Source organism: Biomphalaria glabrata, chromosome 3 (genome assembly GCF_947242115.1).
Source record: "Biomphalaria glabrata chromosome 3, xgBioGlab47.1, whole genome shotgun sequence".
In the NCBI taxonomy this organism is placed as follows: Eukaryota; Metazoa; Mollusca; class Gastropoda; family Planorbidae; genus Biomphalaria; species Biomphalaria glabrata.
This window is the reverse complement of record NC_074713.1, coordinates 10326028-10347053: the sequence shown is the minus strand read 5'-3', so window position 1 is coordinate 10347053 and position 21026 is coordinate 10326028. Positions and strand designations below refer to the sequence as shown.

The following is a 21026-nucleotide window of genomic DNA, read 5'->3' as shown; positions in this document are numbered from 1 at the left end:
CTCCTTTTGCTTGCGACACAATTTTATCACTTTGGTCTATTTGGCCTTCTACTTGCAATACACTTTCATCAACTTTGTTCAACATTATGTTCTTGCTCATGTTCATCAAATGCATCCAAAAAGTCCTGGATCTTGCCAATGAACTTTATTACAATTTTTCCCTGCTTTCTCTTTGGGTTGTACAGCCAAACGAGAAAGCAGGGAAAAATTGTAATAACTTAAGTGAGGCAACTCAACGAGGCACATATATCTTTATTTACACGACATCACAAGTTCACAAGACATCATCTTTCTTAGGCACAGTCTTTTCACTGCGGTTCTCAACTTGGGCGGAAATCGTTCTCCTCTCTTCCTACTGTTGACATCCTTCTCAGTCTAGTTTATCACAGTGCGCACCTTCTAGCTTAGATGTCGGTGCGCATGGCGGAGTTATAATAATATCAATATATAACAATGTAAGTTAGATCTAGGTCTAGACTTAGACCAACTATTTAATCTATGACAAAATTCTGCTTTCTTATCAAGTAGGAAGGTTCAAACTTTAAGAATTTCTCTCTCTCATTCTCTCTCTTTCTAAAGATGTGCTTATTTTATGTATAGTACACTCCTAATTTAAACACTTTTAATTGAAGTTATAGATCTAAATCTCGTAACAAAGTAAGACTTCATTCTTTACATCAGCTACCAGTACCACTTCACTCATACTAAGGACACTTGCAAATGTATAAATGTGAAAGTATAACAGGTTGCGTAAAGCCTGTCTTGGGGCAGAATTAATGTCGACATTGGCACTGAAATTGCAATACCATCTGGCTCACAAATTGATTGCATTAAGATTTACATCTTTAGTTACCTGCCCTCATAATGATTAAAGTTTTGATAAAGCTTCGATTCTTCTTCTCATTCAATCTTACTCTTTCCCTGCGTACAATAATGATTTGTGAAAGGTTTTTGAAGCGATGAAATCCTGGGATCTTGCATATAAACAGATCAATATTTATAATGCACATTTGACTGGACACGCTATTTCGAGTTAGTTTTGGTAAAAGCGCATCTATAGATTAATGTAAACATTACTATCCCATTTTAACTGGAAATTCGTAACTAATTTATAAGCTTGGCGTATTGTTATAGATTCACTAGGATATTTATTACTATTCAACTTCTACAGGACTATACAAAATATAAACCTTATATATGTGGTCGAGAGGCTATGTACGCTTGAACTTAGCTTGTCTTGGCTACCTATGAAGGGGGCTCGAGGTTTGACACCCGACTCGAGCAAAATTGTGTTTACTGAGCACCCCGCCCCCCCCCCCCACCATCACTGGTCCACAAATGAGATTGGACCATAGTGCTCTGAGCATGCTATAAGCATGAAAGTAGCGCTATATAAAAATTATAATTATTTTTATTATATCGCTTCGTGTATATAGTGGAATGTAAATCACCAGTAAGCATGCCATATGAATAAAGGTGATACCATTATTACGAGAGTATGTATTAAGTATTACATAGTAAAGTCTGTAAAGTTCTTTTATGCCAATCACATTTACAGTACTTATTCTCGTTCAAAGTGGCCCATTCGGCGACCCCTACGGCCCGTTTTGGTACTGGCCCACCAGGCATTTGCCCGGATGCCCATATAACCAGTAGGCCTACGCCTCTGGTCCTGGCGAGCTGTGCCAGCAGCAGTCCGGCGTACGTGCTGGTACAGATATCTCCGTAGTAAGGAGAACATCCGCTGTTGAGAATAGGACTTAAGGTCAGCAACTTTCAAGTTATGTAAATTTAAACAGAAGCAACAACGAACAAGATTACAGAGTATTGGTCTTTCACACATACACAAGTACACATACACACACTCTCTTGTGGATGGCTCATTGTGGAGTATTAGTAAAAAGATATTGTGTGGGATATGTGTTGTGGACGGTCGTTGACTTGTAGCACCTAGCTGGCAGAGAAACACAAACTCACACACACACACTATAACTGAAGTACTAAAATGTCCTGTTGTATAAGATTTGTATCTTGTAACAAACTCATTAAATTATGTTTAGAAACAAGTTAATACGTTTGTGCATGCAATATATTTTCTTAGCTTTTGAAAACAAAACTATATGCCATAAGCAGCTACATCAATGAAGATATATATTTATCTTTTTTTCTCTAACCTTTATTCGACAATTGCAAAAACATTAGATTTAGAGGTCAAAATGAGCTGACATGACATGCAAGGTAAGTAGACGTACCTAAAAAAAGTAGTCAAATAAAAGAAAGTAGTAAAATAAGTAGACATACCAAAGTAAGTAGCCATTCCCAAGTAAGTAGGTGTACCAAAATAAGTAGCCATTCAAAAGTAAGTAGGCGTACCAAAATAAGTAGCCATTCCAAAGTAAGTAGGTGTACCAAAGTAAGTAGCCATTCCAAAGTAAGTAGCCATGCCAAAGTAAGTAGGCGTACCAAAATAAGTAACCAATCCAAAGTAAGTAGGTGTACCAAAATAAGTAGCCATTCCAAAGTAAGTAGGCGTACCAAAATAAGTAACCAATCCAAAGTAAGTAGGTGTACCAAAATAAGTAGCCATTCCAAAGTAAGTAGGCGTACCAAAATAAGTAACCAATCCAAAGTAAATAGACGTATCAAAGTAAGTAGCAATTCCAAAGTAAGTAGGCTTACCGAAATAAGTAGCCATTTCAAAGTAAGTTGGCTTACCAAAATAAGTAGACATTCCAAAGTAAGTAGGCTTACCAAAATAAGTAGCCATTTAAAAGTAAGTTGGCTTACCAAAATAAGTAGCCATTCCAAAGTAGGTAGGTGTACCAAAATAAGTAGCCATTCCAAAGTAAGTTGGCTTACCAAAATAAGTAGACATTCCAAAGTAAAAAGACGTACCAAAGTAAGTAGCCATTCCAAAGTAAGTTGGCTTACCAAAAAAAGTAGCCATTTCAAAGTAAAATAGCTTACCAAAATAAGTAGCCATTCCAAAGTAAGTTGGCTTACCAAAATAAGTAGCCATTCTAAAGTAAGTAGGCGTACCAAAGAAAGTAGCCATGCCAAAGTAAGTAGCCATTCCAAAATAAGTAGCCATTGCAAAGTAATTAGGCTTACTAAAATAAGAAGCCATACCAAAGTAAGTAGGCGTAACAAAATAAGTAGCCAATCCAAGATAAGTAGCCATTCCAAAGTACGTTGGCTTACCAAAATAAGTAGCCATTCCAAAGAAAGTAGGTGTACCAAAATAAGTAGCCATTCCAAAGTAAGTTGCCTTCCAAAATAAGTAGCCATTCCAAAGTAAGTTGGCTTACCAAAATAAGTAGACGTTCCAAAGTAAGTAGGAGTACCAAAATAAGTAGCCATTCCAAAGTAAGTAGATGTGCCAAAATAAGTAGCCATGCCAAAGTAAGTAGGAGTACCAAAGTAAGTAGCCATTTCAAAGTAAGTAGGTGTACCAAAATAAGTAGCCATTCTAAAGTAAGTAGGCGTACCAAAGTAAGTAGCCATTTAGCAGGGCCGGCCTTAGGCCACGGCAACCTATGCTACCACAGTGGGCCCCGCAATTTCATTAGACCCGCGCTAATTCTAGGTGTATAAATTATTAAATTAAACCATTTTATAACTTATCACAGATTTCCCGTGGTCTCCTGTCAATTTAGCAGGAGCTCCTGGAAATCTGAAATTGCAAAATATACGAACAAGTCCTGGAAATAATCGGAAATTATTAAAATCTTTTGAAAACTCATACAAATCTCTTGAAATATATACACAAAAAATGTCATTTTGGGGTGTCATTCAATATGGAAAACGCCAATCCTACGCGCGATAAAAAAAACAGCATAATGCAATACCCGTAATTGTGTAATCTAGTGAAAGAAGCTTCTCGCGCCTCAAACTAATAAAGAATTACTTAAGGTCAACAATTCTCGTAGTTAGATTGAAACATTTGGTAATTCTTGCTATTGAGCGTGATCTATGTAGGAAACAGAATTATTATGAATTACTGTATGACTTCGCTATACGCAAGGCTCGTGTAGTAATTCTGTGTGTAGTAAAAAATGAATAAAATGCAAACAAAATATATTTTCTAAGACAAACTCTTAATTTTCACTTATTATCCGTATCCTTACCCAAACTGGGCCCCGCGAAATCCGTTTCGCATTGGGCCCCACAATGGTTAAGTCCGGCCCTATTATTATGCCTAACGGCTAAGTTTCTTGCCAGAGCACTACGGGAGGATTAGACATTCCTGCTCTGTTTTTTCAATAGGAGTTCATCTCAGGTCTAAATCAGAATTCAAACTCAATCCCTCTGCTAGGTATCTAAGATGTTTATGACACTCAACCATCTATATATTAGAACTATTATCAACACCGATCAAGAAAATACAACAGGACTTATGTCATAATGCTCATTGCCCCTTTTTGTTTTGGATGGGCAACTTCGTAATGAGTTTTCCTGATGAAAAGACCACTTAATTTGTATTTGCTTTTTAATCAATACAATTGAAATAAATTCACAAGTCAATATTATAGCGTGCAAAGTTTAACTTTACTGCGTAATATAGGCGCTACCTGTAGAATCTTTGAAGCATGGCTATCAAGATACGAGAGAGAGAGGAAACAAAGGGAGAGAGGAAAGAAAGAGAGAGGAAAGAAAGAGAGAGGAAAGAAAGAGAGAGGAAAGAAAGAGAGAGAGGGGAAAGAAAGAGTGTGTGTGTGTGTGTGTTTGTGTGTATATGTTGATATCCGGTTTTGATTTTCCCCGATCTTGAGGACTACTGGTCTGCCTTGCCACGAAAGTTGCCTGCTAGAAAGCAGCAGATTCAAGTCTATGGCCTGGACTGCAGTAAGAACTTGACTTGCTGTTTCATTGGACTCCAGGCAGTCTTAATTCGGAGGAGCTCACCAGAGAACTTTGTACGCTCAAGCCATTTTGACGTTTTGGCGGCCTTGTCCTCCGGTGGGACGGCATTTAAAAAAAATTGTGAAAATGTCATGTTTTTAATCTGTTTTAGTTTGCGATTCTTCACATCTTCTGATATAAAAATTAAACACAAAACTTCATTTACAGAAGTCAGTTGAACGTAATCTGCCAGCCTCCTTCCTTCATTAAGAAGTGTTAGTGAATTCAATGGTGTTCCATAGAAACGTATTGCCCAGAGTTCCAGAAGATCTGGGATTTTGTGTTTTATTTGGCACGCCCGAGGGATATCGCTAACGTTGATAATAAAAGACAATTTTTTTTTGGGGGGGGGGGGGAGATAAAGAAGTAGTTTAAGTAGCGGCCTACAATCAGAACGAATGTTCTCGGACTTCCACAAGTAAACCTTGCAGTTTAAGCGTGGTCGAGAGGGTAAGTGCGCTTGAACTTGGCTTGGCTTGGCTACCTAGAAGGGGGCTCGAGGTTCGTCACCCGACTTGGGCAGAGTTGTGTTTACTGAGCGCCTAAAGGCAGCACGGAAAACCAACTCCTAGATACCCCTTCCTTCTACTGTTCCACAATTAAGCATGCTATAAACTATAAAAAAAAAAAAAAAAAATAATGTGAAAAAGTCTTTTTTTTTTTTCATTTTTCATGTTGGAGGATTCAGATCAGTAATATTATATATGAGTTGAACCGCGCAGTGGTTTCCAGATCAGGCAGTTCTCAATATAGTTTTTTTTCTCTAGGAGGGTTTTGGGACCTCTTGATATAGTATGCGGCTTTGAAGGACATGGTTTGCATTCTCTGGTGATGCTCCACAAGGGCATATTCAGAATTTTAGCTTCCGGAACATATGTTTCCTCGTTCTGTTGTGTCCGGTTCTGATTCAAAAAAATTGTGCGTTGATCATGTTAGACAGCTTATAACAGGCATCCTTTTTCTTGTAATTAGGATGTGAGCTGGTCCGATTCTCGTTTATTCTACACTCTATCATTTTCATCATTTCTTCTGGGTAGAGAGGGATTTTTATTTGTTTGTTAAATATTTCAATAATGCAGAATTTATTCCCCTTTTCCATATGTAACAAAATGATTATTTACCGATAGTTAATTGAATAATTAATTAATTTGTTTACTGATTCATGCTTTGTTAGTAATAATAAATAATTGCGTAAAGTTTCAACTTGACCCGAGCATGGGTGTAGGAGAAAAAACTAATACAATTATCCAAGAGAAACTCCACACATTTAGGCATATATCTCAATACTGAAGGATTGATTTCCCTTTTGGTACCAATTAAAAATAATCGATTATCATATTTAATTTATAACTTTTAAATTATTTTTCTTCATTTGTGTTTCGTTATGTATAATAAATAATTGTGTAAAGTTTCAACTTGATCCGAGAATGGGTGTGGGAGAAAAAACTAATACAATTATCCAAGAGAAACTCCACACATTTAGGCATATATCTCAATACTGAAGGATTGATTTCCCTTTTGGTACCAATTAAAAATAATCGATTATCATTTTTAATTTATAACTTTTAAATTATTTTTCTTCATTTGTGTTTCGTTATGTATAATAAATAATTGTGTAAAGTTTCAACTTGATCCGAGAATGGGTGTGGGAGAAATAACGTGTTCAAAGTTTGTACCAGACAGACAGAGTGAGTTGATATGTAAAAAAAAAAATGGCTTACCTTCGATTATCGCTGTATATCTCCTAGGCCAGTTGTTTAAATATCAAGCATATTATTCCAGGAAGAATATTGAATTATGAAGATGTATCCTTAAACACAATCCCTAATATCCTACTTCAAAGAAGCGGTAAACTGAACACAGATTGACTGAAACATACAATCCTGCACGATACTATGATAACCCGCAGACTAGATCTAGTACAGCCTCTATTTCAAACATTGGAAATGTCATTCACGAAGATGCGAATAAGCTACGTAATGAAAGAGATTGGGCGGGGGTCGTTGGCTTGGAAGTAACAACCCGTGTAAACTGCTAGCGATGCGATAGTTAGCGTTTTTTTTTCTCTTAGGATAGTAAAATTTTAAGGAGAGAGAGGGGTAGGGGGCAGCGGGGGGTAGACACAACAACCTGTAGTAACAACCTGCGCTGCATGAGGGACACGAAGTCCTGAATTCGGTGCTTGAGTCTCCTCCTCCTCCCCCCTTTTCCTGTTCGTCTGTCGCCTCGCTGCACAGTTGCGTTGACACTTTGTATGAAGCCATACTGCACTCTTATGGTAACATTGGTAAACGTGCGCCCTGGGGCGACGCGTGGGCGCTAACACACACACACACACACAAAAAGATCTTTAGCGGCGTGGGAGATACATTCATGTGCAGGAGGTACAACAATAATAGTGAGGAGGGAAGGGGGGGGTAGGTTGAAAAAATTGCTTTCAAGAACTGAACTATGAAACTAAGAGGAACTGCTCTCCTTTTAGCCCCACTCCTTTTTTTTTCCTCCCTGGTGTGTCAGGCTTATGTGGAGTCGGGGACTATGTTAGCGAGTCATACAAAAAGAGATATAAACAAAGAGACAAGAAAACAAAATGAAATTCCTTCAGTAGAATTTCTTTCAAACAATGCGTGATTTTTGAATTTGTTTGTCTGTCTGTTTGTCTGTGTGTGTGTGTGTGGGGGGGGGTGTAAATGGTGGATTAAAAAGAAGGGGGAGGGGGGATGGCCTAATTTCTTTATGCTAAAGTTAGTGAAGTAAACTAAAGCAAAGTAAATTAAAGAACACCTTTTAAGCCATGCCAATTTCGGGCTGATGGTGTAAACGTATAGGTCTTAAAGTTTCTACGGTCTACAGTAAACGAAATAGTCATGTGGCCAGTACGAAGACCAACCGCTTTACTCTCTCACTACTAATGCTAAATACCCACTAAAGTTTGGTAGACTCAGGGACTCCCGAAACTTAATATTCAAGCGTTAACCAAGATTCGAAGCTCTACGAAATGAACCACAGTCGTTCTACGATTGAAGAAGGCCAACTACATTCCATTCCTGATATTTAAGGAAACTCAAGTGTCTCTGAGCAATATTCAATAGCAATGTCTTCGAGTCGGAAGATTAAGAAAGGGTGCTGTGTTTTATATCGCAACGCTAACCCAGTTGCATCCTGCATATTTTTTACTCATTTCGTACAGACAAAGACTTTGTTTTCCGGCGATCTATGTAAGTTTTCCTTTCGTCTTCTGTGTATGTCTTCAATAAAAGCTTTTCTTTGGATCTGAAATGTGTGTCTCTCAGCCTTTGTGAGAGTTCTCCAGCAGTCTCTTTCAAAGGCCGTCTGCTACCAACTACTTTCCTCTATGCCAGTAGGGCGAAATGGCAACAGAGTTAATTTTTCTTACTAACTCTTTATGACTCTAAAGGAAGCGTTCGCAGAGCCTCAGTAATGCTATATATGTATTGGTCGTGTAATCCATGCTTGTTAAACGCTTTGTTTGTACTCTACTTCTCTTGCTCCCAACATTTTCAAACTTTGGGACAACTCTCCCCCACCCCCTTACTTAAGAGAAGGCGCGGAGTGCTAACTAAAAGCAGATGTAAAGTATTACATCTTTATTACCAATGGCGTTCGAATAAGAAGCGAGGCCAAAGGCGGAGAAAATCATTGAAACTTCTCCATAGTCCATCTTTGTACCACATCAGCCGTGATGGTGTCTGACATAGAAACGGTCCTTTGAGGAACAGTGTGTGGAAAGTGACATATTTGTTGGGGCTTTCTTCCATTCCAGCCAGTGGACTCGGTCCTTAGGCAACACAAATGGGGTTCTTTTTTGCTTTCCCTTTTTTACCAAATCGTCTCCTCTATCGACCGTTTCCACCCGAGCGCCAGGGACGGCCTTAGGCCACTGCAACCCATGCGACCGCATTGGACCCCACACTTTCATAGGTCCCGCGCTAATTCTAGGTTTAAAATAATTAAATATACGAAAAATTCCTGGAAATCTCATGAAATTATTTAATCTTTTAAGTCATAAAAAATCTCCTGTCATTTTGGGTTGTAATTCAATATGGGAAACGATAATCTTACGCTCATTTTTAAAAAAATCGGCATTATACAGTACCCGTAACTGTGACATCTAGTGAAAGAAACTTCTCGCGTCTCAAACTAATGCAGAATTACTTGAGGTCAACAATACACCAAGATAGATTGAACAATTAGCTAATTCTTGCTATTGAGCGTGATCAATGTAGGAAACAGAATTCTGATGATATACTGTATGACTTTGCTACACGCAAATCTCGTCAAGTTAATTAGATCGTGATTTTGTACTTAGTAACGAATGATTAAAATGCAAATACTAATTTATTTTTTAATACAGAATCGCCATTTTCGCTCATAATCCGTATCCTTACCCAAACTGGGCCCCACGCAATCACGGATTTTTCAAAGTAAAACTGCATTTCCTGTCCATCTAGAACTGAACTAGCATGACGTCTGCTCAAGACGTTTTCTTGTACGTTCGCACTCAGGATTCATCACTCTGTGTTCCACTAGGTCCTGTGGGCGGGTTGGGAGATTCCAAAATGAACTGAGACGAAGCAGTCGGACACAAACATATACACGCATAAGAAAAGGAAAATAATTTTTCATGACTATTATTTTCTTTTTTGAAAAGTAATTATGTATATGTAAATTATGTTTAAAATTTTCTCTTTAATGCTGTATGATTTAATATTAGTGAAATGCGAAACTTTACAAATAAAATTGAAAAAAATATACTAATAAATAAATAAATAAAAAGCTCCCCCCCCCCCCAAAAAAAAAAAAAAAAAAAAAAAGAGTCCCAAGGATTCCGATGATGACAAAGCTAAATTGAAATAGCGCAAATTCTGAGGTTTCCTTAAAAAAAAAAGAAATAGGCCTACTAGTAAAATATAAATAATTAATAAAAAAAATTATCTACCAATAATTAATAATTAAATGACTAATTGAGTATTTTTGTTTATTAATTCATGATTTTTTAGGTAAAATAAATGATTGCATAAAGTATAAACTTAATCATAATCTTCTCTGTCGATGAATAACTGTGCAAAAATTCAGCCTGATCCGATAAAATGATGTGCCAACTTTCTTAGCAGACAGAAGGTCAAAGTGAGTTAATAGAAGCTTTGTTAAAAAAAAAACCAAACAAGTAAAATGAGTAACAAGATAAAAAAAAGTTATAATGATTTTAAAATAAAAAACAAGAAAAAATATTTAATAAGAAAAAAATGTAATAAAAAGAGAAAAATATTTGCTAATAAATAAAAAGAAATAAATTATTTTCCTTTTTGAAAAACTCATCAGACAATAAAACCCTCCACGCAGAACATGACCGTGATGCACGCATTGCACAATATCTTAATTGTCAACATTAGAAAACATGAGAAACTTGCATGCTGTCCTTGTAATCTACCCGGGCTAACGGGAACCCCAAGCAGACCCCAACCAGACAAAACAAAAAAAAAATAATAATAAAAAAAAGAAATAAAATAAAGACACGAAAATAAAATAATTTAGAAACACGGTGCAGCACAACAATTACACTTTCTTTAGGACTTTTAGCATTAAAAAAATAAAAAAATAGGATCTCCTTCAGTCGCGAAGTGACTCTGGATCATCTGTTGGAAATGAGATGATTGCCTGGGTATAAGCTGTGGTCGGAACGATGTCGACCAGACATCAAATACCCCCTCTCCACGCAGCTGATGTATCCGAAGGAACTCAATATCTGAACCACACGTGAAGGCCAGGAGTTGGACTGGTTGTCACAGGCTATTTGAGACGCATGCCATTAGGAATTTCAACAATTACGAAATGAAATGAAGGCGGAGCTGGAAAAAAAAACAAGATGCAGGGGTCACTGTGACTGAAATGAAGGGGAAGATTAAACCACCGGTGTTTGACGGCTCTGTGTCATGGTCGGTGTATCGATTACAATTCGAAGCGGCGGCGCAAATCAACAGATGGAATACTAAGGCAGAGAAAGCAACTGGTCTCATGTTGGCACTCATAGGGAAAGGCATCCGAATTGTTACATACTATGACGGATCGGACAGACTACGATGCCATGGTCAAAACAATGGAACTACGATACGGCAATGAACACCTGCAGGAAGTTTTCAGGATGCAATTAAAGAATCAACAACAGAAAAACGGAGAGACATTACAGGAATTAGCAGCAGACATAGAGCGTCTCGCCCGTCTTGCTTACCCATCGGCAACAAGGGAATTTCTGGATGTTCTGGTTACAGATGCTTTCATAGATGGAGTGCGAGATTCGGAACTAAGAAAGCAATCCGAATAAGCGGAAAACAAAAAATCAACGAAGCCCTCATCTATGCCATGTCCTACGAGGTGGCCGAAGTTTCATCGAGGAACACACAGTATTGTCGGACGTTACATGTGTCGGAAGAGGAAGATCTGCCGAGGCTGATCCGAAGAAAGGTGGAGAAGGCTTTAAATGAACGGGAACATTATCGGACATCAAGACATAATAGAAAGACCCTTCATTGCTGGAATTGTAGCACTCCAGGTCATTTACGGAGGAATTGTAACAGGATTTCCCAAGGCCAAGGTTGTGCTTCAGAACGTCAAACGCTACGGTCCACCGGGTTCAGGAAACAAGGACTGACAGATCAGAATGTCGGAACTCGAGAATAACGACTCCTTTCAGAGTGTTAAAACAGACGGAGAACGCACACAATTTAGACCTAAACAAAGCCCTTGCCGAGACGGGCAAAGAAGGCGAAAACTTAAACAGAAGCAGTCCGGTGCAAATAACCGGTTTTTGTCTGCATGAGATCATATTAGATGTGACAATATATGGCAGGTCGCAACTGTGTTTGCTTAGCCATTTGAAACAACTGCTCTCACCCTTACTTAATCTTCCGAAACGAAGACCTTGACATTCTATTGTAAGAGACTTTGTTCCAATGTTTCCCCCATCTGTTACACACCTGAACACATAAGGAGAGATGGTCCTTAGTACCCTAAAGGTACAGCCTACACATTGTACGCTGAATTTACTAAATGCGCACTGGTTTGTTTTTTCATGCGCTTTTTTTTAAAGAGCTTTCAATGTTTGTTTCTTTTCTTTCAATTCTGTAAATCCCACTGAGATCGTCGCAGCAATCGTAGTCACGTTTTTCGCCCTGAAAGTCATCCCCGTCAGACTAGCCCACAACACAGTCACAGACAGCGCTCCAATCCCCAGCGCTTCCATCACCACTGTTTGTGCAGCCACAGTCCTTACCAGGCAACTGCTCCTTCCCTAACGAGTTTATTCCTCCTTTTGCTTGCGACGCAATTTTATCACTTTGGTCTATTTGGCCTTCTATTTGCAATACACTTTTATCAACTTTGTTCAACATTATGTTCTTGCTCATGTTCATCAAATGCATCCAAAAAGTCCTGGATCTTGCCAATGAACTTTATTACAATTTTTCCCTGCTTTCTCTTTGGGTTGTACAGCCAAACGAGAAAGCAGGGAAAAATTGTAATAACATAAGTGAGGCAACTCAACGAGGCACATATATCTTTATTTACACGACATCACAAGTTCACAAGACATCATCTTTCTTAGGCACAGTCTTTTCACTTCGGTTCTCAACTTGGGCGGAAATCGTTCTCCTCTCTTCCTAATGTTGACATCCTTCTCAGTCTAGTTTATCACAGTGCGCACCTTCTAGCTTAGATGTCGGTGCGCATGGCGAGTTATAACATGCATGCAATATATTTTCTTAGTTTTTGAAAACAAAACTATATGCTATAAGCAGCTACATCAATAAAGATATATATTTACCTTTATTCTCTAACCTTTATTCGACAATTGCAAAAACATTAGATTTAGAGGTCAAAATGAGCTGACATGACATGCAAGGTAAGCACACGTACCTAAATAAAGTAGTCAAATAAAAGAAACTAGTAAAATAAGTAGGCATACCAAAGTAGGTAGGTGTACCAAAGTAAGTAGCCATTCCAAAGTAAGTAGGTGTACCAAAGTAAGTAGCCATTCCAAAGGAAGTAGGTGTACCAAAGTAAGTAGCCATTCCAAAGTAAGTAGGTGTACCAAAGTAAGTAGCCATTCCAAAGGAAGTAGGTGTACCAAAGTAAGTAGCCATTCCAAAGGAAGTAGGTGTACCAAAGTAAGTAGCCATTCCAAAGTAAGTAGGTGTACCAAAGTAAGTAGCCATTCCAAAGTAAGTAGGTGTACCAAAGTAAGTAGCCATTCCAAAGTAAGTAGGCGTACCAAAGTAAGTAGCCATTCCAAAGTAAGTAGGTGTACCAAAGTAAGTAGCCATTCCAAAAAAAGTAGGTGTACCAAAGTAAGTAGCCATTCCAAAGGAAGTAGGTGTACAAAAGTAAGTAGCCATTCCAAAGTAAGTAGGTGTACCAAAGTAAGTAGCCATTCCAAAGTAAGTAGGCGTACCAAAGTAAGTAGCCATTCCAAAGTAAGTAGGTGTACCAAAGTAAGTAGCCATTCCAAAGTAAGTAGGCGTACCAAAGTAAGTAGCCATTCCAAAAAAAGTAGGTGTACCAAAGTAAGTAGCCATTCCAAAAAAAGTAGGTGTACCAAAGTAAGTAGCCATGCCAAAGGAAGTAGGCGTACCAAAGTAAGTAGGCGTACCAAAGTAAGTAGCCATTCCAAAGTAAGTAGCCATTCCAAAGTAACTAGCCATTCCAAAGTAAGTAGGTGTACCAAAGTAAGTAGCCATGCCAAAGGAAGTAGGCGTACACACCTGAACACATAATTAGAGATGGTCCTGAGTACTTTAAAGGTACAGCCTACACATTGTACGCTGAATTTACAAAATGCACACTGGTTTGTTTTTTCATGCGCTTTTTTTAAGAGTGTTTAATAAAACTTTATTTATGTATTGATTTAGTTCAAAGAAGTGCTCTCTGCTAATGATAACAATATAAAACAATGTAAGTTAGATCTAGGTCTAGACTTAAACCAACTATTTCATCTATGACAAAATTCTGCTTTCTTGTCAAGTAGGAAGCTTCAAACTTTAAGAATTTTTCTCTCTCATTCTCTCTCTTTCTATAGATGTGCTTATTTTATATACAGTATACTCCTAAGCTAAACACTTTTAATTGAAGTTATAGATCTAAATCTCGTAACAAAGTTAGACTTCATTCTTTACATCAGCTACCTAACAAAGTTAGACTTCATTCTTTACATCAGCTACCAGTACCACTTCATTCATTGTAAGGACACTTGCAAATGTATAAATGTGAAAGTATAACAGTTTGCGTAAAGCCTGGCTTGGGGCAGAATTAATGTCGACATTGGCACTGAAATTGCAATACCATCTGGCTCACAAATTGATTGCATTAAGATTTACATCTTTAGTTACCTGCCCTTATAATGATTAAAGTTTTGATAAAGCTTCGATTCTTCTTCTCATTCAATCTTACTCTTTCCCTGCGTACAATAATGATTTGTGAAAGGTTTTTGTAGCGTTGAAATCCTGGGATTTTGCATATAAACAGACCAATATTTATAATGCACATTTGACTGGACACGCTATTTCGAGTTAATTTTGGTAACAGAGCATTTATAGATTAATGTAAACATTACTATCCCATTTTATCTTGAAATTCGTAACTAATTTATAAGCTTGGCGTCTTGTTATAGATTCACTAGGATATTTATTGCTATTCAACTTCTACAGGACTATACAAAATATAAACCTTATATCTGTGGTCGAAAGGCTACGTACGCTTGAACTACCTATAAAGGGGGCACGAGGTTCGACACCCGACTCGAGCAGAATTGTGTTTACTGAGCACCCCCCCCCCACCCACCACCACTGGCCCACAAATGAGATAAGACCTAAGTGTTCTGAGCATGCTATAAGCATGAAAGTAGCGCTATATAAAAGCTATAATTATTATTATTATATCGCTTGGTGTATATAGTGGAATGTAAATCACCAGTAAGCATGTCATATGAATATAGGTGATACCATTATTACGAGAGTATGTGTTTAGTATTACATAGTAAAGTCTGTAAAGTTCTTTTATGCCAATCACATTTACAGTACTTATTGTCGTTCAAAGTGGCCCATTCGGCGACCCCTACGGCCCGTTTTGGTACCGGTCCACAAGGCTTTTGCCCGGATGACCATATAACCAGTAGGCCTACGCCTCTGGTCCTGGCGAGCTGTGCCAGCAGCAGTCCGGCGTACGTGCTGGTACAGATATCTCCGTAGTAAGGAGAACATCTGCTGTTGAGAATAGGACTTAAGGTCAGCAACTTTCAAGTTATGTAAATTTAAACAGAAGCAACAACGAATAAGATTATAGAGTATTGGTCTTTCACACATACACAAGTACACATACACACACTCTCTTGTGGATGGCTCATTGTGGAGTATTAGTAAAAAGATATTGTGTGGGATATGTGTTGTGGACGGTAGTTAACTTGTAGCACCTAGCTGGCAGATAACTAAACCGCTGTTTGCGTATTTTACCTTAAATTATAAAACTAAAAAATTGTATAGCTTATTTTGTGAACAAAATTAAATAGAACTTTATGTCAATAAATAAAAAATTAACTTGAGATGAAATGAAATCAATGTAGTAGACTTTATTGATTATATTGTAATAACTTAAGTGAGGCAACTCAACGAGGCACATATATCTTTATTTACAAGACATCATAAGTTCATAAAACATCATTTTTATTAGGCACGATCTCTCCATATTGGCTCTCTACTTGGGTGGAAATCGTTAGTCTCTTCATGTCAACATCCTGTTCTAGTTTGGTTACTAGAAGTGCGCATCTCTGCACTAGCCTGGATGGTGGTGCGCATGGAAAAGTCATAACATTGCCCCCGTCTTAGCACTATTCGTCCCAAAAAGAAACACTGCAGTGGAGCTTTGACAGTTTAGGTGGAGTTCGATCGGTGAGAACCACAGACGTTAGGGTGTCTGTTGCCCACAAAGCCATCTGCACAGTTTCCCATTGTCGTCGCTTCCTCTTCTTCCAGTTGGCAAGTCTACGCTTTAGGCGATATCGTGGTCGCTGCTTCGACCTCATGACGATAGTCGCTGATGCCAGCCAGCTGACACATGGAGAGTTACTGGAGGTTAGGGTTGCCAGCCACGTAACACAAATGGATGTTGTGGTGATCACCGTAGATTCCAGGTTTGTTGTTCTAAGACGCTGTCAGCGGACCTTTTCCATGGACGTGTTGTGACACAGTTGTAGGCCCACAGCTAGCCATGGTTTCAAGCACATAGTCTTTCTCAGCTTCATCTGTAAGGTATGCCCATGAAGCATTCTTGTAATGTTCATCCACAACTACATCAGGTTTCGCTGGGATTAATTCACCACCGTTCAAGTCACTTTCACTGATGTTGGCAGAAGTACACATTTCTGTCAAGTTCAGGTCTTGTAGCTGTGTTTCTTGGCATGCGCAGGACGCCGCATACACAGTTCATGTCAATCGCCTGAATGCAGTTGCCAAGCATCGAGTTCTCTCTTATGCCGCTGCCAAAGTCAAATTCGTTGTTTCTGTCTCGGCCATTCTTGGGGCCCGTATTCGCAATTTCCCTCGACGACATCAAAGGCAAGGAATCAGAAACGGTCTTGAGGCTTTCATGGCTGGAGTTCTTATGAAAGGTACTGACAGATAAACAGAGGTCTTTAAGATCCATAGCAGCCAGCTTGACGCAGACCCAACGTTGTCTTGATCTGTCCGGTTCGTTGCAGGTATACCAGGAACGAAAGTTTCAGGCATATAACCGACTTCTCTAGTTTCTTCATTTGTTTCTTTTCTTTCAATTCTGTATATCCCATTTAGATCGTCGCAGCAATCGTTGTCACGTTTCTCGCCCTGAAAGTCATCCCCGCCAGACTTACCCACAACACAGTCACAGACAGCGCTCCTATCCCCAGCGCCTCCATCACCACTGTTTGTGCAGCCAAAGTCCTGACCAGGCCACTGCTCCTTCCCTAACGAGTTTATTCCTCCTTTTGCTAGCGACACGATTTTATCACTTTGGTCTATTTGGCCTTCAACTTGCAATACACTTTCATCTACTTTACTCCCCATCCTATTAATTTGTTCACGCATTGCATCAATTTCTTCCTGTATCCTGCCAAAGAACTCAACAATCCCAAGTTCAATTTCCAATTTGTAGGTCTCAGGATCTTCTTCTTCATCGATCAAGGCTTGCCGCAGACGAGCCGTGAGCATTTCCCTGCTACCGGATGGCTGCCTGGTCGTGCGGTTTGCTCGCTGGACTGTCGTTCGGATTTATCGACTGTCGAGGGTTCAAACCCTGCCCGCTCCCATCCCCCGTCGTCCTGCGGGAGGTTTGGACTAGGAAGTAAACTATCTTCAACTCTGAAGGAACATCCGAATTATGTAAAACAAACAATACCGAGGGATTTTAAACCTAGGTCCCAAAGCTCTTGTCGTAGCTCTTTAATTGAGAGCTGATGTAATAGCTTCAAATATGTCAGTTCTCGTTTAGTTGCCTATAATCCCACTTCTGACAACCAATTGTAATAACTTAAATGAGGCAACTGAACAAGGCACATCGATATTTATTGACAAGACATCATAGGTACACAAACAACATCTATCTTAGGCACAATCTCTCCACATTGGCTCTCTACTTGGGCGGAAATCGTTAGTCTCTTCATGTCAACATCCTGTTCTAGTTTGGTTACTAGAAGTGCGCATCTCTGCACTAGCCTGGATGGTGGTGCGCATGGAAAAGTCATAACAATATAAAAAATTTAAACAAAATCTAACTCATATAAAAACATTTCAATCTCACGTTCTGGAGTCAACTGTCCTAAAACCAATGATGATCATGCAACTTATCATTCACAACCAATCGCTAACCACTTCCCACCGTCACCAGAAAAACACACACACACACACACACTATAACTGACGTAATATATTGTCCTGTTGTATAAGATTTGTATATTGTAACAAACTCATTAAATTATGTTTAGAAACAATTTAATACGTTTGTGCATGCAATATATTTTCTTAGTTTTTGAAAACAAAACTATATGCTATAAGCAGCTACATCAATAAAAATATTTTTTTTTCTCTAACCTTTATTCGACAATTGCTAAAACATTAGATTTAGAGGTCAAAATGACCTGACATGACATGCAAGGTAAGCAGACGTACCTAAATAAAGTATTCATATCAAAGAAACTAGTAAATTAAGTAGGCATACCAAAGTAAGTAGCCATTCCAAAGTAAATAGGTGTACCAAAGTAAATAGGTGTACCAAAGTAAGTAGGTGTACCAAAGTAAGTAGCCATTCCAAAGTAAGTAGGTGTACCAAAATAAGTAGCCATTCCAAAGTAAGTAGCCATTCCAAAGGAAGTAGACGTACCAAAGTAAGTAGCCATTCCAAAGAAGTTGGCTTACCAAAATAAGTAGCCATTCCAAAGTAAGTTGGCTTACCAAAATAAGTATTCATTCCAAAGTAAGTAGGCTTACCAAAATAAGTAGCCATTCCAAAGTAAGTAGGCTTACAAAAATAAGTAGCCATTCCAAAGTAAGTAGGTGTACCAAAATAAGTAGCCATTCCAAAGTAAGTAGGTGTACCAAAATAAGTAGCCATTCCAAAGTAAGTAGGTGTACCAAAATAAGTAGCCATTCCAAAGTAAGTAGGCGTACCAAAATAAGTAGCCATTCCAAAGTAAGTTGGCTTACCAAAATAAGTAGCCATTCCAAAGTAAGTAGGTGTACCAAAATAAGTAGCCATTCCAAAGTAAGTAGGCTTACCAAAATAAATAGCCATTCCAAAGTAAGTAGGCTTACCAAAATAAGTAGCCATTCCAAAGTAAGTAGGCGTACCAAAATAAGTAGCCATTCCAAAGTAAGTAGGAGTACCAAAGTAAGTAGCCATTCCAAATTAAGTAGGTGTACCAAAATAAGTAGCCATTCCAAAGTAAGTAGGTGTACCAAAATAAGTATCCATGCCAAAGTAAGTAGGAGTACCAAAGTAAGTAGCCATTCCAAATTAAGTAGGTGTACCAAAATAAGTAGCCATGCTAAAGTAAGTAGGCGTACCAAAGTAAGTAGCCATTTTGCAGGGCCTGCTTTAGGCCACGGCAGCCTATGCGACCACAGTGGGCCCCGCACTTTCATTAGACCCGCGCTAATTCTAGGTGTATAAATTATTAAATTAAACCATTTTATAACTTATCACAGATTTCCCGTGGCCTCCTGTCAATTTAGAAGGAGCTCCTGGAAATCTGAAATTGCAAAATATACGAAAAAGTCCTGGAAATAATCGGAAATTATTAAAACCTTTTGAAAACTCATACAAATCTCTTGAAATATATACATAAAAAATGTCATTTTGGGGTGTCATTCAATATGGAAAACGCCAATCCTACGCGCGATTAAAAAAAAACGGCATAATGCAATACCCGTAATTGTGTAATCTAGTGAAAGAAGCTTCTCGCGCCTCAAACTAATAAAGAATTACTTGAGGTCAACAATTCTCGTAGTTAGATTGAAACATTTGGTAATTCTTGATATTGAGCGTGATCTATGTAGGAAACAGAATTATTATGAATAACTGTATGACTTCGCTATACGCAAGGCTCGTGTAGTAATTCTGTGTGTAGTAAAAAATGAATAAAATGCAAACAAAATATATTTTCTAAGACAAACTCTTAATTTTCACTTATTATCCGTATCCTTACCCAAACTGGGCCCCGCGAAATCCGTTTCGCATTGGGCCCCACAATGGTTAAGTCCGGCCCTACTATTATGCCTAACGGCTAAGTTTCTTGCCAGAGCACTACGGGAGGATTAGACCTTCCTGCTCTGTTTTTCAATAGGAGTTCATCTCAGGTCTAAATCAGAATTCAAACTCAATCCCTCTGGTTAGGTATCTAAGATGTTTATGACACTCAACCATCTATATATTAGGACTATTAGGAACACCAGTCCAAGAAAATACAACAGGACTTATGTCATACTGCTCATTGCCCCTTTTTGTTTTGGATAGACAACTTCGTAATGACTTTTCCTGATGAGAAGACCACTTAATTTGTATCAGCTTTTTAATCAATACAATTGAAATAAATTCACAAGTCAATATTATAGCTTGCAAAGTTTAACTTAACTGCGTAATATAGGCGCAACCTGTAGAATCCTTGAAACATGGCTATCAAGATACGAGAGAGAAAGAAAACAAAGAGAGAGAGGAAAGAAAGAGAGAGGAAAGAAAGGGAGAGAGGAAAGAAAGAGAGAGAGGAAAGAAAGACAGAGAGACGAAAGAAAGGGAGAGAAGAAAGAAAGAGAGAGGAAAGAAAGAGAGAGAGAAAAGAAAGAGAGAAAGGAAAGAGAGAGAGAGGAAAGAAAGGGAGAGAGGAAAGAAAGAGAGAGGGGAAAGAAAGAGAGAAGAAAGAAAGAGAGAGAGGAAAGAAAGGGAGAGAGGAAAGAAAGGGAGATGGGAAAGAAAGAGAGAGAGGAAAGAAAGAGAGAGAGACGAAAGAAAGGGAGAGAAGAAAGAAAGAGAGAGGAAAGAAAGAGAGAGAGAAAAGAAAGAGAGAGAGGAAAGAAAGAGAGAGAGGAAAGAAAGAGAGAGGAAAGAAAGAGAGAGGAAAGAAAGAGAGAGAGGAAAGAAAGGGAGAGAGGAAAGAAAGAGATAGAGAGGCAAGAAAGAGAGAGAGGAAAGAGAGGGAGAAAGAAAGAGATAGAGGAAAGAAAGGGAGAAATAAAGAGAGAGAGGAAAGAAAGAGAGAGGTGAAAGAAAGAGAGAGAGGAAAGAAAGAGAGAGAGAGGAAAGAAAGAAAGAGAGGAAAGAAAGAGAGAGGAAAAAAAGGGAGAGAGGAAAGAAAGGGAGAGAGGAAAGAAAGAGAGAAAAGAAAGAAAGAGAGAGAGGAAAGAAAGGGAGAGAGGAAAGAAGGGGAGAGAGAAAAGAAAGGGAGAGAGGAAAGAAAGAGATAGAGGAAAGAAAGGGAGAGAGGAAAGAAAGGGAGAAAGAAAGAGAGAGAGGAAAGAAAGAGAGAGGGGAAAGAAAGAGAGAGAGGAAAGAAGGGGAGAGAGAAAAGAAAGGGAGAGAGGAAAGAAAGAGAT

At 38.6% G+C, this 21026-nt stretch overlaps 1 protein-coding gene across 1 annotated transcript; it reads right to left on the bottom strand.

The window, feature by feature from the left end:
• Window positions 1-12758: 12758 nt before the first annotated feature.
• Window positions 12759-17153, bottom strand: LOC129925005 (uncharacterized). Its single transcript, XM_056022814.1, has 2 exons — window positions 16986-17153; window positions 12759-13679 (listed from the first exon to the last, which is right to left on the bottom strand). Exons 1-2 carry the CDS (start codon window positions 17151-17153, stop codon window positions 12759-12761), a joined length of 1089 nt encoding a protein of 362 aa, XP_055878789.1.
• Between the last annotated feature and the right edge of the window lie 3873 nt (window positions 17154-21026).

Bases quoted from the DNA above. Each gene is read 5' to 3' on its own strand.
- LOC129925005 (XM_056022814.1), bottom strand. From the start codon at position 17,153: ATGCTCACGGCTCGTCTGCGGCAAGCCTTGATCGATGAAGAAGAAGAT. The intron at 13,680-16,985 runs GTATTGCAAGTT...TTATGTGTTCAG, and splicing joins GGAGTAAAGTAGATGAAAGT to GTGTGTACGCCTACTTCCTT.